The 16,772-nt window shown below is 40.7% G+C and overlaps 1 protein-coding gene across 2 annotated transcripts; it reads right to left on the bottom strand.

Moving 5' to 3' along the window:
* Window positions 1–1,639: 1,639 nt before the first annotated feature.
* On the bottom strand, window positions 1,640–7,468 carry LOC141147760 (olfactory receptor 2D3-like). 2 transcript variants are annotated; one of them, XM_073634942.1, is made up of 2 exons: window positions 6,564–7,468; window positions 1,640–1,673 (listed from the first exon to the last, which is right to left on the bottom strand). In XM_073634942.1, the coding sequence occupies exons 1-2, from the start codon at window positions 7,466–7,468 to the stop codon at window positions 1,640–1,642; spliced, it is 939 nt and encodes a 312-aa protein (XP_073491043.1). The 2 variants fall into 2 exon arrangements, with proteins under 2 accessions (XP_073491043.1, XP_073491044.1); XM_073634943.1 differs by lacking the exon at window positions 1,640–1,673 and having other exon boundaries at window positions 6,533–7,468.
* Between the last annotated feature and the right edge of the window lie 9,304 nt (window positions 7,469–16,772).

Below are 16,772 nucleotides of genomic sequence, written 5' to 3'. Positions count from 1 at the left end.
ATTTGATTGGCTCAACAAAATTTGGCCCACTTCAACTAACAATTTGTAGCCTTGTTTACTCCCGATCAAGTTGTCTGCATTGATTAAGTTTTCTGGCCGCTTGTCTATCAAACATTATCCTCCCAGCAAGCATACCAGATATGGGGCAAGATGTATAAGCTCTGTGACAGGGCGTAGTCACGTTGAGCCGGAGAACTGCCCAGACTACATAGGGAGCGCTGGTAAGATTGTGTGGGACTTGGTGTCACCTTTATTCGTAAAGGGATACCACTTTTACATGGACAATTATTATGGAATTGGCATATGTGGCACCGTGCGATGTAATCGCCCGGGCTTCCCACAACGGCCTGTAGAATCTCGACTTAGATGGGGGGAGAATTGAAGTGTAATAATTTCTTAGCAGTGAAGTGGAGGGATTCACAAAATGTTTTCGTTCTGTCCTCGCTTCACGCTGACACAACGGTCCAAATTCCTACGGCGACTGGGGTTGTGGAGAAACCCCTCTGTGTCCACAAATACAACCTTAATATGGGAGGGGTGGACCTCAACGACCAGTTGTTGGCGCCGTACCTAATTTCCCGAAAGGCCAGATGCTGGTACAAAAAAGTGTCTGTATATTTTATCCAGTTGGCTCTGCTGAACGCTTTTGTGCTATACAAAGCTTCAAGACGAACTGGATCCTTCCTTAAATTCCAGAAAGAGATTGTCACTGCCCTTCTGTTTCCAGATGGTGCTTTGGCCCACCTTCCCAATGCAAATGCAGTGAGCTGGCTGCATGGCTGCATGAGAGGCATTTTCCTTATGTCCTCCCTGGTACCCCTACCCAAAGAACACCCCAAAGAAGATGTTGTGTCTGCAGAAAACGCGGATTTAGGCGTGACACACGCTTTTATTGTCCCTCCTGTCCTGACCAACCTGGTCTCTGCATCGGTGACTGTTTCAAACGCTACCACACGCTAGTTGAGTGTTAGCGTAGGGTACAGCACCACACAGTTCTAGGCACACGTACATAGGGTCTCGAAAGTAATATGCAACGTTCAGTTTACAGTTTTTTTTACCGTTTTTATAAAAGTGAAAAAAAAACACACAAAAACACAAAAAAATAAAAATAAAATAAAAAATCCCAAAATAGTTTTGGTTGTATTTTTCTTCTCTCTCTCTCTATTGTTCTCTCTCTTATGTTTACTCTGTACTGTCCACTCTACTGTTCGCTCACTATTGTTCTATATCTATTGTTCTCTCTGTTTTATTTTTATTATGTTTTATTGTATTTGCTTTGCAGGTATGGTATGTTATACTGTAATGTTTGTTTTATTGTTAACCATCATTCGCTTAGCAGGTACGCCATTCAGCTGCAGCACGGGTTTATTTATTCTGACAGCAACCGTGTTTGCTCCCACGATATATAAAGCCGTGACTCCAGTGCTGTCGGAGGTGATTTCATCACAGTTAAAAAAAAGAGCATATATTCCGAAGCATGGGGGCAGCGGTGGGGGGGAGCGATTTGCTCCTAACATTAGGGGCGGATTGCCCCCATGCTTCGGCATATATTTTTTAGGCACAGATTGCAATGTTTTATTTTTACTATGTTTTATTGTATTTGCTTTGCAGGTATGGTAATTACTGTTATACTGTAATGTTACTTTGTTTTACTTTGTTTTATTGTTAACCATCATTTGCTTAGCAAGTACGCCATTCAGCTGTAGCAAATCAGCGACTCCAGGGCTGTAGGAGGTGATTTCACCACCACAGTTAGAAAAATGGTGCATGTATGCCCATCATTAGAAGTGGGTGGATGAAGGTCGGTATTCTAATGGTGGGCATACCCACTGATCAATCTCTTTTTTTTTTTTTATGCAGCCCACCGGCTGCATGAAAAAAAGAACATTACAATGTATGCCCAACAAGGACCAGCAATGTTCTGGTATGTTGCTGGACTTTGAGTGGTTATACAAGAATGATGCCTGCAGGTTTAGTTATCATCTTGGTATCATTCTTTCAGCCAGTGGTCAGCTTTCATGTAAAAGTGGCTAATTAGCCTCTAGACTGCTTTTATAAGCAGTGGGAGGGAACGTCCCCCCCCCCCCCCACTGTCTTCCATGGTTTTCTCAGGCTCTGTCAGGAAGGGCATGCCAGCACCCAAGATGGCTGCCGAAGAAGACGACCTGTTACCTCTGCCTGTCAGGAAGGGCATGCCAGCACCCAAGATGGCTGCAGAAGAAGATGACCTATTACCTCTGCCCCGTCAGGATACCATTGGTGCGCACGCACCCTGTGACATCTTTTGCCGCCCAAACAGGCTATTTAAACTCAGCCAGTTTCCAGACTCAGTGCTGTCTGCTCTACAGCATTCCCTGTGTATCCTGCAATTACTTACCTGACTTTCGTTCCTGTTGTAACCCGGCTTGCTTCCTGATGTTCCTGTTTCCTGCCTGCATCCGACCCCAGCTTGTCCTTCACTCTGCACCTGCCTGCTCTTTCTGCCACTCCGCTGCCAGCCTGTTGACGACCTGGCCTGTAATCTGATTCTGCTTCTGTTTCAGCCTCTGTTCCTGACGTGCCTGTTTGTGTATGACCTGGCCTGCCTGTACCTGCCTTCTCTTCAGCCTCGAGGGTGCCACCATCCCTTCTGCTGCATCTGCACTTCTGCCTGTGGGGACCGGTTGTCTACTCGCTCCAGCTACCTGCCTACCACTGCTCTGGGATTCTTACAGACACATCTACAGCCCAGCTGGGGGCTCCGATCCAGCTCCAGGTTCAGCAATCCCAACAGGCACTCGTGCAACTCTGCATCTTGGTGCTTCCTGTCAGCTCTATCAGGGGGTCCAAGTCAGAGTTGTAAGAGAGGCCGTCCTCTGCATATCAGGCTCCATCACCAGGTACGTGACAGGCTCTCCTGTCCCAACAGGGAACCCGAGAATGCAGCCGGTGGTTCCACCAGCTGATCATAGAGCTGATCAGAGACCAAAATAGCTCCAATCATCTCTATGGCCTAAGAAACTGAAAGCTAAGAGCATTTCATGACTTAGGTTTTGCCAAATATAAACAGCGCCATTGGGAAATTGGCAAACCATTTTATCACACCGATTTTAGTGTGGTCAGAATCGTTGAGGGCAGGGGAGAGATCTAGGGTCTAATAGACCCCGATTTTTTTCAAAAAAGAGTACCTGTCACTACCTATTGCTATCATAGGGGGTATTTACATTCCCTGAGATAACAATAAAAATCATAAAAAAAGAGAAAGGAACAGTTTAGAAATATAATAAAAAGCAAAATGAATAATTAAAAAAAAAAAAAAGCACCCCTGTCCCCACGTGCTCACACGCAATGGTGAACGCAAGCAATCACCGCGAAGGTCAGATTGAGGGTAGTAATTTTAGCAGTAGACCTCCTTTGTAAATCTAAAATGGTAACCTGTAAAGGCTTTTAAAGGCTTTTAAAAAGTATGTAGTTTGTTGCCGCTGCACGTTTGTGCAGAATTTTAAAGCATGTCGTATTTGGTATCCATGTACTTGGCATAAGATCATTTTTTTTATTTCATCAAACATTTGGGCAATATAGTGTGTTTTAGTGCATTGAAATTTAAAAAAAGTGTGTATTTTCCAAAAAAAATACATTTGAAAAATCGCTGTGCAAATACTGTGTGAAAAAAAAATTGCAACACCCACCATTTTAATCTGTAGGGCCTTTGCTTTAAAAAAATATATAATGTTTGGGGGTTCAAAGTAATTTTCTTGCAAAAAAATATTTTATCATGTAAACAAAAAATGTCAGAAGGGGCTTTGTCTTCAAGTGGTTAGAACAGTGCGTGATATGTGACATAAGCTTCTAAATGTTGTGCATAAAATGCCAGGACAGTTCAACCCCCCCTCCCCCCCAAATGACCCCTTTTTGGAAAGTAGACACTCCAAGCTATTTGCTGATAGGCATGTTGAGTCCATGGAATATTCAATATTTTGCCACAAGTTTCTGGAAAGTTTACACTTTTTTTTGCACAAAGTTGTCACTAAATTATATATTGTTCAAACATGGCATGGTTATATGTGGAATTTCACCCATGTGTGAGACTTTTTGGGAACCTAGCCGCATACAGGACCCTGAAAACCAAGCACCGCCTTCAGGATTTCTAAGGGTGTAAATTTTTGATTTCACTCCTCACTACCTATCACAGTTTTGAAGGCCATAAAATGCCAAGATAGCACACCCCCCCCCCCAAATGACCCCATTTTGGAAAGTAGACACCCCAAGCTATTTGATGAGAGGCATGTTCAGTTCATGGAATATTTTATATTTTGCCACAAGTTGCGGGAAAATTACATTTTTTTTCTTTTTTTTACATAATGTTGTCACTAAATGATATATTGCTCAAACATGCCATGGGCATATTACACCCCAAAATACATTCTGCTGCTTCTCCTGAGTACGGGGATACCACATGTGTGAGACTTTTTTGGAGCCTAGCTGTGTACAGTGGTTGTGCTATCTTGTCATTTCATGGCCTCCAAAACTGTGCTAGGTAGTGAGGAAGTGAAATCACCATTTTACGCCCTTAGAAAACCTGAAGGCGGTGCTTTGTTTTTGGGGTCCTGTACATGGCTAGGCTCCCAAAAAGTCTCACACATGTAGTATCACCGTACTCAGGAGAAGCAGCAGAATGTATTTTGGGGTGTCATTTCACATATGCCCACGGCATGTTTGAGCAATAGATCATTTAGTGACAACTTTGTGCAAAAAAAAAAAATTGTCATTTTCCCGCAACTTGTGGCAAAATATAAAATATTCCATGGACTCAACATGCCTATCAGCAAATAGCTTGGGGTGTCTACTTTTCAAAATGGGGTCATTTGGGGGTGGGGTTGTGATATCTGGGCATTTTATGGCCTTCAAAACTGTGATAGGTAGCGAGGAGTGAAATCAAAAATTTACACCCTTAGAAATCCTGAGGGAAGTGCTTGGTTTTTGGGGTCCTGTAAGCGGCTAGGCTCCCAAAAAGTCTCAAACATGAGGTATCCCCATACTCAGGAGAAGCAGCAGACTGTATTGTGGGGTATAATTCCACATATAACCATGGCATGTGTGAGTAATATATCATTTAGTGACAACTTTGTGTAATTTTTTTTTTTTTTGTCATTTTTCAATCACACAATATGTGATAAAAAAAATAAAATATTCAATGGGCTCAACATGCCTCTCAGCAATTTCCTTGGGGTGTCTACTTTCCAAAACGGGGTCATTTGCGGGGGGGGGGGGTTGTACTGCCCTGTGCCCTGCCATTTTAGCACCTCAAGAAATGAGATAGGCAGTCATAAACTAAAAGCTCTGTAAATTCCAGAAAATGTACCCTAGTTTGTAGACACTATAACTTTTGCGCAAACCAATAAATATACGCTTATTGACATTTTTTTTTACCAAAGACATGTGGCTGAATACATTTTGGCCTAAATGTATGACTAAAATTGAGTTTATTAATTTTTTTTTCTAACAAAAAGTAGAAAATATCATTTTTTTTCCAAAATTTTTGGTCTTTTCCATTTATATCGCAAAAAATAAAAATCTCAGAAGCAATCAAATACCATCAAAAGAAATCTCTATTTGTGGGAAAAAAAGGACGCAAATTTTGTTTGGGTACAGCATTGCATGACCGCGTAATTACCAGTTAAAGCAGCACAGTGCCATATTGTAAAAAGTGCTCTGGTCATTGAGCAGCCAAATCCTCTGTGTCTGAAGTGGTTAAAGTAATCCCTCTTTGACTAGTCCATATTCTCCTCTACAAAATGCAAATGCTACAGTGGATATATTGTCAATATGGGGCAGATAGACACAAGCTGTAGGAGAGCTACAAGTTTTAGGTCTGAACACTGACCTGCCTATAGAAGTAAAATATACCTGTGCTCAAATCCCAATAGTTTCTACATGTATATAATCTATCAGGTGCTAAAGGGGTGTGACCACATGCTGACACTAAAAATTCTGGATGGACCCTCTGCACACTGCAATACACGCTTTCTAGCAAACATTGCAATAATGTTTTTTATTGACAAATATAATTGTCAAAATCTTCTTACTAAATAGATATCATATACGTGGGATTTTTTATGTAGTATGGTCAATAAAAAACTGAAAGAGACTCTAAGCCTTATCTTCTATATCCAAAAAGAAACAAACGGTTTGTGTGAATTTGCAGTTGATATCTGTAAGAGAAAAAAGGGTAATTCCACAAAGACTGTAGTTTGTTCTTACATATTTGAACCTTAGCTTCAAGCTTTGCCTACCTTTTGAGGGAATTATAGAAGTTTCTACTTTCTCTATTTTTTTTTGCATGGCAGGCAATGACTATAAAAATTGTGACAAATGCTACAGCAAGGTGCAGAAGACCTTGTTGTATGTTTCAGAGTCTCTATCAAAGTTGTTTAAAAATCTACTCATTTATGTCCTGTTATAAGCCATCAGCATAACAATTTCTGCTTAATCTGAATGAAATATACAGAATGAGACAACAATCATCTTAAAACTATAGATCATTTTCATATTATCAGCAGAAAGAATATCTACGTCTGAATTTTAGAAATGCAGATTTAATGTCATTATTTCTAAGAGTATAAATGATAGGATTTAACATTGGTGTTACTATGACATAAAAGATGGCAATCACTTTGTCTGTTTCTGGTGTTGAACTTGATCTAGGTTTCATGTAGGCAGCTGTTGCTGAACCATAAAATATTGTTACAACTATCATATGAGATCCACATGTAGAAAAAGCTTTTCTCCGTCCAGCTGATGATGCAATTTTAAGGATACTTGAGATAATTTTAATATATGACACTACAATAAATGTGACAGGTATCATAAGTATAATCACACCAACTGCAAAAGTAATGCATTCAATGAAGATAGTATTTTCACAAGCCATAGATAAGATTTCTGGTACTTCACATAGAAAATGATTTATTTCATTTTTTCCACAAAGATTTACATTAAGAGTAAAAGTCACTTGTGAAATAGGAAAAAGGAATCCACATATCCACGTGATAGCAGCTATTCTGACACAGATAATCTTACTCATGATGGTAGTGTAGTGTAATGGAAAACATATAGCTATATAACGATCATATGCCATTATGGACAGCAGAATGCACTCAGTTTGCCCTAAGGAGAGAGACATGTACAGCTGTGTTGCACATTCTGCATAAGAGATTGTCTTCTTTACTGACACCAAATCTCTCAGCATCCTTGGAATGATTGAAGTGGAAAAACAGAGATCCAAAAAAGAAAGGTTTGAAAGAAAGAAATACATAGGTGTATGAAGACTGATATCTGTTAAAATTAGAATAATGATTAGAATGTTTCCATTCAAAATGATCAAATACCCAACCATAACGATAAAAAAAAGAATAACTTGAGTTTCTGAATCACTAGACAGTCCAAGAAGAATAAATTCTGCAACCGCGGTGTCATTTGTTGAAACCATTCCTCAAAACATAATGGAGAAATACATTTTTAATGAAAATCTTAAAAATTATATCCTAATATGTATCTCTATTAATTTTCTTTGTTTTTGTTTTTTGAAAGCGTAGCAAATAGTTAGTACCCTTGAAATAAAAGAACAAAAACAGACTGGCAGCAAACAATAATTCATAAATCAAATAATAAAGGGATCTTTGTCAAAGAACAATGCTTTTTAATTACTATAGGAAAAACAGTGAGAGAAAAAAAAATACTAACTGGTTGCTATAGGCACCACAGTGAAGGAAAACAATACTAAGCTATTCTATGGGGAACTGCTGATTGTTTGCTCTGAACAACAAAGTAGGAAAATTACTGTTTTTACAGAGAACAGTCTTCTTAAACACTTTTTTAATGCACAAGGCTCAGTGTAAATTCACACATTTGATGTTTAATGTAAACCTAGATATATGTACTGTATAAATTAGATTTGTGCACAATGGAAAAATTTGTTTCGTTTCGGTTCATTGTCATTCTTAAAATACATCATTTCACTCTGTTATCTTCATTATGTTACGTTAATACACTTTCGGATAATTCCTTATTATTCGTGGAGTGTCGATATTCATTATACTGAACCTTGGATCATGTCAGATTCATTCGTTATATGCGCTATAATTTCATTTGTATTTGTTGAAATTTGATACTTATGTATGTATATATAGGGGGTCATTTACCATGGCGCTAATTCGCGCAAATTAATTAGTGACAAATTAGCGCTACTAGCGCTAATTAGCGCTAGAACGGTATTCACTGTAGCGCTGGTGAGAAAATACTCCCAAAATCGAATTTACTATAGTTTCCTGAAACCAAATAGCGCCCAAACCCTTACTCTGCTAAAACCTGGAGTAGTGCACATGGAAATAATGTTTAGAGCATGATATAATTGCCTAAATGGTACTGAAATATGCGGTATATTCAAAGATAATCTGATTTTAAACTGTGTGAAAAAGTGATTTCTACACTGAAATATCTTTAAAAGTCTGAGAAGTGAAAAATTCCCCGTTTTGGACAACTAGGTGCCAACACAACTGAGCATGCTCAGTCCTGCAAATAGCTCTCATTTTAACTCAAGTGTCTTTTTTACCTGGTGCTATAGTACGCTATAGTACCAAAATACCAAAATGAGAGCTAATTAGAGAGCATTTTTTTAAGTGAAAATCTGCTCTATTTTAGTCCAAATCAAGTTTCAACCATTGATTCTAATGGAACAATTCTAACTTTCACAAAAAAAAACCTTTTAATGTTGAGATGAAATGTATCTTTCTGTGCAATAAATTTTCCTTTGCAACATTGTTGCTTCTACTTAAAATATTTTGATTTTAAGAATACTAGAATGTGGAATGTTTTGATGTTTTGGTAAAATATATTTTTCTCTGTCACTTTCACTTGTTACTCTCAATCTCACAACAATCTTTACCCAAACTCACACAGGTGTCTTTTTAAGCCACAAACAATACCATTGCTGATGCAAATTTAAAATGAATCACAATTTTTTGTGCTTTTTATTATTTCCAAATATTCATAATTTGAGTCCAAAAAATGTGATATGTGTACCAATATCAGAAAGCAAAATGTAAGTTCCAAAAATTTGAGGGTAATATTCTACTCTCACCCACAAAAAAAAACACCAAATATCACAGAATAAATCAAGAAGAACTCTTGAGTAATGTAATTCCATCACCTGTATGTCCAAAGAAATGCAGTATTTATGTGTTTTTATGTGTAGTTATGTGTAGGAGGTTCTCACACATTGCAGCTCTGTGGCTTAGAGGTTAGAACTTCTGCTTAGTATCCCTGAGGCTCTGGGTTCAAATCCCAAACATGTTGCTTCATGTAGAGAAGTTGTCTCATCTCCCAGGTGCTATAACTATGTCTAAATGTAGTATTTATGTGTAGGAGCGTTCCACCACCATTGTAAGTCTTTTCCAGATACACTATTTAACCAAAAGTATTGGGACACATGCCTTTACACACACATGAACTTTAATGGCAGCCCAGTCTTAGTCCGTAGGGTTAAAATTTGATTTGGCCCACCCTTTGCAGCTAGAACAGCTTCTGGGAAGGCTGTCCACAAGGTTTAATGTGCCTATGGGAATGTTTGATCATTATTCCAGAAGTGCATTTGTGAGGCCAGGCACTGATGTTGGATGAGAAGGCCTGGCTCGCAGTCTCTACTCTAATTCAGCCAAAGGGTGTTCTATCAGGTTGAGGCCAAGACTCTGCAGGCCAGTCAAATTTCTCCACCCCAAACTTGCTCATCCATGTCTTTATGGACCTTGCTTTGTGCACTGGTGTTCAGTCATGTTGGAACAGGAAGGGGCTTTCCCCAAACTGTTCCCACAAAGTTGGGAGCATGAAATTGTCCAAAATGTCTTGGTATGCTGATGCCTTAAGAGTTACCTTAACTGGAACTAAGAGGCCAAGCCCAACACTTGAAAAACAACCCCACATCATAATCCCCCCTCCACCAAATCATTTGGACCAGTGCACAAAGCAAGGTCCATAAAGACATGGATGAGTGATTTTGGGGTGGAGGAACTTGACTGGCCTGGACAGAGTCCTGACCTCAACACAACACAACACAAAAGAACACCTTGGGGATACATTAGAGAGGAGACTGTAGATCAGGCCTTCTCGTCCAACATCAGTGCCTGACCTCACAAATGCACTTGGAAGAATGGTCAAACATTCCCATAGACACACTCCTAAACCTTGTGGACAAGAAGAGTTGAAGCTGTTATAGCTGCAAAGGGTGGGCCAAATGAGTTTTGAACCCAATACTAATACTGGGATGTCATTGCGGTTCATGTGCGTTTAAAGGCAGGCGTCCCAATATTTAGGCCAATATATTGTATATTGCTTGTGACACTGAGCATGGCTATGGACTTAGGGCTGGTTCACACCACAAAGATGCAGAGAACATGTGTGGGGCTGCCTGGTGGCTAAGTGGGTAGCAGTTCTGTCTAGCAGCACCTGGGATGTTGGTTCAATTCCCCAACATGCTAATCCTTGTGTTGAAGTTTATATGTTCTCCCTCTGTGGGTTTCTCACCACAATCCAAAGACATGCTGGCATTTTATTTGTCTCCTGTCGAAATAGGTTCTAATGTAAGAAAGTTAATTTTGGACTTTAGATTGGAAGCTCATTGCAGCCAGGGACTGATGTTAATGTTTGTTAGCACTAATCATGCCCAGGGACTTGGACATTTCAAATTTTAAGGTTTACACTGCACGGGTACATATGCTTAGTAAACTGTTGCTTTGTTTATGTGTATGCAAATGGACTTTGATCTTTGTCCTGTAGTTGGAGATTTGATGCACATAGCCAAGGGCTAACACAGTTGCAAATAGTATTATGTGTTCCTGCCCATCAGGTGCAATCACTTTAAACATACATGAAGAGACAGATTGAAAGATACTGGTGGGTGTGTACTTCTATTGGGTGTGTCAGTGTGCTAACAATACAACCTCTCTTGTATAAAGGCCTGCAGTAGAGGGATTCGTTTGGCCTGAGAAGGTCAGGTTTTTTGCTGTGATTTGTGGGGGAGAAGGAATGATATTGTGCATATTGACAAATGCCCAACTAGGCATATTTGATGACATTCTTGTGCATTTTTTCAATCAAAAGTGGGTTTATGTGGCCATGCTGTCAATGTTGTGTGTGTTTTGCTCCTGTCTGATCATGCAAACATCGTTTGGAAGCATCTGCTGACCTACTCTTTTTGATCTCGTTGTTTAATCGTTTACACCGAAATGCAGCTTCCAGCAGAACATAGTCACCAATGTATGTATGTGTGGATTGTGGGCTGGTGGTGGGTGTTTTAAATAAGTCTTTTGTAATATTATGTTGGAATGCTTTGTAAGAATGACTGTTAAGTATGTTTCTATAATCTTGCAGATAAAAATGTGATGTGTTGCCCATTATACACTGAAATTAAAGCTGTGTCCACTCTAAAGTTTTGTCAAATTTTAGATTGTAAGCTCCTATGAGCAGGGCCCTTAAAGTCTCATTGTTAAATGTAGCACCATATATCCTGTCCAAATTTTTTTGAAGCTAGTAAATTAATGTAATTTTTTTTTTCTGCTGGTAAAATAAAAGTACATTATTGAGCTTTGTTGTGGTGTTTTTTTTTTCTTCTACTTTTCTTTCTCTTTAGTTTTTGTGGGTGGTGGTTTTGGAAAAGTGCAATATCTCTTATATTTTATTTCAATATGTATTTGTGCACCAAAAAACTAATCTCTTTGCCCTGGTCCACATTGATGCTACTTTGAAATCGCGCTACATCACTTGAAGTAGCACGATTTCAAAGTAGCAAGGTCAGCGTGATTTCAGGTGCGACTTGATAGACATCCGTGTGGCTTCATACACAAATGTCTATTGAAGTCGCTCCTGAAATTGGCAAAAGTAGTGCAGGAACTACTTTAGCAAATTGGTGCGGCGCCACAAAAAAAATGTTGCATCGATTGGAACAGTGCCATTGCTGCCAATAGTCATGCGATTTGATCTCTCAAATCGCATGACAAATCGCTCCAATGTAAACCTAGGCTTCTGCACACCTGCAAGTTAATGATAGAGGTGGAATCTTTATATATAACAGCTGTGGAAAATTGCAGGTAATGAATTCAGCTGGTGGATAGGCAGTGTTGTATGTGTCAGCTTTAGTTCACATTGGTTCGATTTGACATGTCAAAGCGGTGACAATTGCACTGTTTTAATTGGTGTGACTTTGGGGTGCAATTTGTATTGATATCAGTGCAGAAACCTGCACAGATGTCTCTGAAATTCCCCCTGCAGTTGGGACTGACATGTGGGAATGAAAGTGTGTGATTTCAGCTGAACGATTTCCTCCCTCTGTCAGTGTGAGCCAGGGCTCAAACTGGGCCTTTTGTTTTTGTCATTCACCTGCTGCTAACCCAGGGACACCATTTCTTATCGAATGCCTTTAAATATCATAAGTAGAAATACAAATTTGCATATCTGCAAATAAACAAAAAAAATTCAGTTCTAATAGTGGTTGCGATCAAATATTCTCAGCAGCAATCAGGAGTGTGGTTTCGCATTCTAACCCAGAAATAAGTCATTGTAATCACCTGGAAGTTCCTGTGCTGGTCAGGATCTCTATCTAGGTGGACATGGCGAGGTCCCTCTTTAGCAAAGAGGAGGTGCTGCTCATTTTCCGGATAAGGGTATGATATGTACTTGTGCTTAATCAATGTGGGGGTGGATGTGGTAGTTAGATTTGGTGTGGGTGGGGTTCATCGATTTGTTTGGCATCCCCACACATTTGCTTCTGGCCCATGTGCACACATCACTTCCTGCATTTGTTCTGCTGATGTAAATGCAAGTATAAATGAGAGCTCCTTTCTATTAAAATAAATATGACTTGTTTCACAGTTGAGCGACTTTGGACCTCCGAGTTGCTTGACAAGTTGTACCCCATGATTCTCAATGATAACTAGGGATGGGCCGAACATCCCCCCTGTTCAGTTCGCAGCAGAACATGCGAACAGACAAAAAATTTGTGCAAACACCGTTAAAGTCTATGGGACACGAACATGAATAATCAAAAGTGCTAATTTTAAAGGTTAATATTCAAGTTATTGTCATAAAAAGTGTTTGGGGACCCAGGTCCTGCCCCAGGGGACATGTATCAATGGCAAAAAAGTTTTAAAAATAGCTGTTTTTTCAGGAGCAGTGATTTTAATAATGCTTAAAGTGAAATAATAAAAGTGTAATATTCCTTTAAATTTCTTTTTTTTTTTAAATGTTTTATTTATATCAGAAAACCGGTTCACCGGGACATACAACAATAGCATGGTCACGTTTAACATTGATAAAGTCAAAGGTTCAAATATATTAATTGCAATACAATGGCATAAGTGAAACAAGAAGCATCCCTTTCCCATAGACGTGTGTGTCAGGGAGGGATATTGCAGTGTTGGTTGTCTTGTTGGTTTAATTACGTATAGCCAGATTCCTAACAGGCTTTCCTCTGGTCATCTATCTGTCTGTGTACCTTGTGTTTTGATTATGGTATGTCAGGGTGTCATGTTCCCTTGGTGAGCAGTTCCCTGTTTTTTTTTTTTTTAAAGAATGACAGGGGGAAGAACAGGTTAATAGTGGGTAGAGCCCATACAGAGTAGAAAGAGAAAGGGTGGTTTAGGGTAGAAAGGGGGAAGCACAAGGAGGGGGGGTGGAGGTTGGGGTAGTAATTCACGAACGTATATGATAGCTTTCGCCTGTCATATGCTATTCCTAATTACATGTTACAGAGTGATGTTCACTGACCTCGGAGGGCCTGCCCTTCTTCTGAATATTTGAAGATATTCCATAGTTGCCAAGTTTTGGAGTACGTTTCTTGTCTGTTTTGGCTTGTGAGGATTAAGTCTTCCATCTGGTTGATTTCTTGAACTTTTTTGAGCCAAAAGGCTATGGTCGGTGTGTGAGGGGATTTACAGTAGAGTGGGATGCAAGCCTTTGCTGCATCCAATAAGTGGCGTATGACTGATTTCTTGTAAATCCGTGCAGGGGTGTCAGTAGCATGTAGAAGGAAATATGTCGGGTCGTCCGGAATGTTGCGGTCTGTGAATTTTTGGGCTATCCAGCGGACTTCTCTCCAGAAGTTCTGGATCCGGGAACAGGACCAGAAAATATGGAGGAGTGTGCCCTTTTCCCTTTGGCTTCTGCAGCAAACATCGGACGCCGAAGGGAAAATCGTGTTGAGTAGCGCTGGAGTTCTGTACCAGTGTGTGAGGATTTTGTAGTTTGTCTCCTGAATCTTGGTGCACAAGGAGGATTTGTGTGTAAATTTCAGGATGTGCTGTGTTTTGCTGGTTGTAAAGTGGCAATTTAGTTCCCTTTCCCACTTGGTAAGGCTCTGCAGTTGACATTCCCGCGGTGGTACGATTAACATACTATATGCTAGTGAGAGTGAGTGTAGCAAGGTCTCTGTCCCCGTGCATAGTTCTTCCAGTGGCGTGAGGGCCTGTTTGGTGTCATTGGGTGGTGGCATACTATGTAGGAAGTGGTGGAGCTGCGACGCTCTCAGAATATCCAGTCGAAACTGTCCCTCTGGGTCTAATAGTTCTGTGATCGTTTTCCATCTACCCATAGCGCTGAAATGTGAGGCTTGGTACAATCCCTCCTCCCTCAACCCCTGAAACCTCCCATCACGCAGGCCTGGTTCAAATAGAGGATTACCCAGTATGGGACGAAGGGGTGGGTCACGGGAAAAGAGGGGGGAAGAGCAAACCAGTTGTGCACAGACCTTAACCGTGTTACCTATTAACAGGTGGCGTTTGAGATCTGATGAAAGGGCGGTGTAGCACCATGGGGCTCTGTGTAGGGGAATCACGCTCTGTGCTTGTTCAAGTTGCGTCCATAATTTGGTGTTTGTATGCTGGCACCAGTCTATAAGCCTACTTAAGTGGGTCGCTCTATAGTAGGTGCAGAGTTCTGGCAGTTCTGGAGTTTGGGCAGTGAGAGAGTCTTCCGATGTAGGCGCGTTTTTTTCCCTGCCCAGAGGAATTTTATGAAAGCTGCACGTATTTGGTTAAAGTAGACCGCAGGTATATGTATAGGGATGGTCTGCAGGAGGTAAAGAAACTTGGGCATTTTAAGAATGTTGCAGCGACCAAACCAAGAGTGCAGACCGCTGGTCCAATTATCTAGCAATTTTTGGACATTTTTTAAGAGGGGAGGGAAGTTAAGCTTGAATAGTTGGGAGAATGTCGGCGGTATGTGTGTACCCAAGTACTTCAGGGCTGCGGTGGTCCATTTTAAGTGGAAACTAGTTTGAAGATGTGTTAGTTGTGGTTGAGGGATTCCCAGACCCATCGCTACTGATTTGCTAAAGTTAATTTTCAGATTAGCAAGTTGACCATATGTGTGGAATTCTTTCACAAGGTTGGGAGAGATATGGTTGGGTTTGTGAGGGAAAACATCAGGTCATCAGCATATGCGGAGACTTTAAATTGTTCCTTGTTAACTTCTACCCCGGTGATGTCTGGGTTCAACCTAATGTGGCACAAGAAGGGCTCTAGGGACAACGCGAAGAGCAACGGCGAAAGTGGGCATCCTTGACGGGTCCCGTTAGTGATTGGGAAGGCCTCTGAGATTACCCCATTAGCTCTAACTTTGGCCGTTGGGTCTGAATAGACTGCGGTTATCCAGTTCAACATTTTATCTCCTAGTCCTATGTGTTTCAGCGTTGCGAACATGAACTTCCAGCTAACCCGGTCGAACGCTTTTTCAGCGTCTGTCCCAAGAAAGACGCATGGAGTCTTGGTGCTGTTAGCTACATGTAATAGGTTGAGGACCTTAATCGTATTGTCCCTAGCTTCCCTGGTTGGGACGAAGCCGACTTGATCTAGGTGTACGAGGGAAGTGAGGTGGTGTTGTAGTCTGGAGGATATGATCTTTGTGAAGAGTTTGAGATCCGTGTTCAATAGAGAAATTGGGCGGTAGGACCCGCATTGACCTGGGTCTTTGCCCTCTTTTGGTATAACTGAGATTTGTGCTTGTAATGTGGATCTATGAAGCTTTCCCCCAGCACCGAAATCATTATAAAGTTTGACCAGGTGTTGGCCTAGGAAAGGTAGTAGAGTCTTGTAATAGGAGATAGTAAGTCCATCCGGACCTGGAGCTTTACCCGGCTTGGTATTACTTAATGCAAGTTGTAGTTCGGGCAAGGTAATGGGGTCATCTAAAAGTGATTTTGCTTCATCTGGGAGGGACGGCATAAGGGATGACGATATATAGTCTGCAGTCGCTTCTGGGGTGTTTTGTGTCTCGTTTAAGTTGTATAAAGAGGCGTAGAAGGAGCTGAACTCCTGCACAATATGCAGGGGTAGGGAAACCTTCCGTCCCGTGGGGGACATGATGTGAGGTATGTATGACGCTAGTCTTTGCTCTCGGAGCGATTGGGCCAGTAGCCTCCCGCATTTGTTACCGGATTCATAGATTTTCCTTCGGCTAATCTGTAGTGCCGCTTTTGCTTTGAAGCGTAAGAGGTCAGTAACCTGCATACAAACTAAGTCAAGTTCTATTTCTAGTTGTTTGATGGGTGTCTGTGATTTGCTTCTAATGTTCCTAGTTTTTTTAGTAGTGTATTCAGCTGTGCAGTCCTTTGTTGTTTAAGTCGTGAGCCATGTTTGATGAGTATCCCCCTAATAACGGCTTTGTGTGCTTCCCATATCAATTTGGTGTCGCAGTCAGGGGTGCTATTAGAAGTAAAGTAGTGACCTATTTCCTTAACCTCTGCTAGA

This window comes from Aquarana catesbeiana, linkage group LG06, assembly GCF_042186555.1.
Source record: "Aquarana catesbeiana isolate 2022-GZ linkage group LG06, ASM4218655v1, whole genome shotgun sequence".
In the NCBI taxonomy this organism is placed as follows: Eukaryota; Metazoa; Chordata; class Amphibia; order Anura; family Ranidae; genus Aquarana; species Aquarana catesbeiana.
Note: the sequence above shows the minus strand (reverse complement) of the source record. Positions and strands in the feature narration are given on the sequence as shown.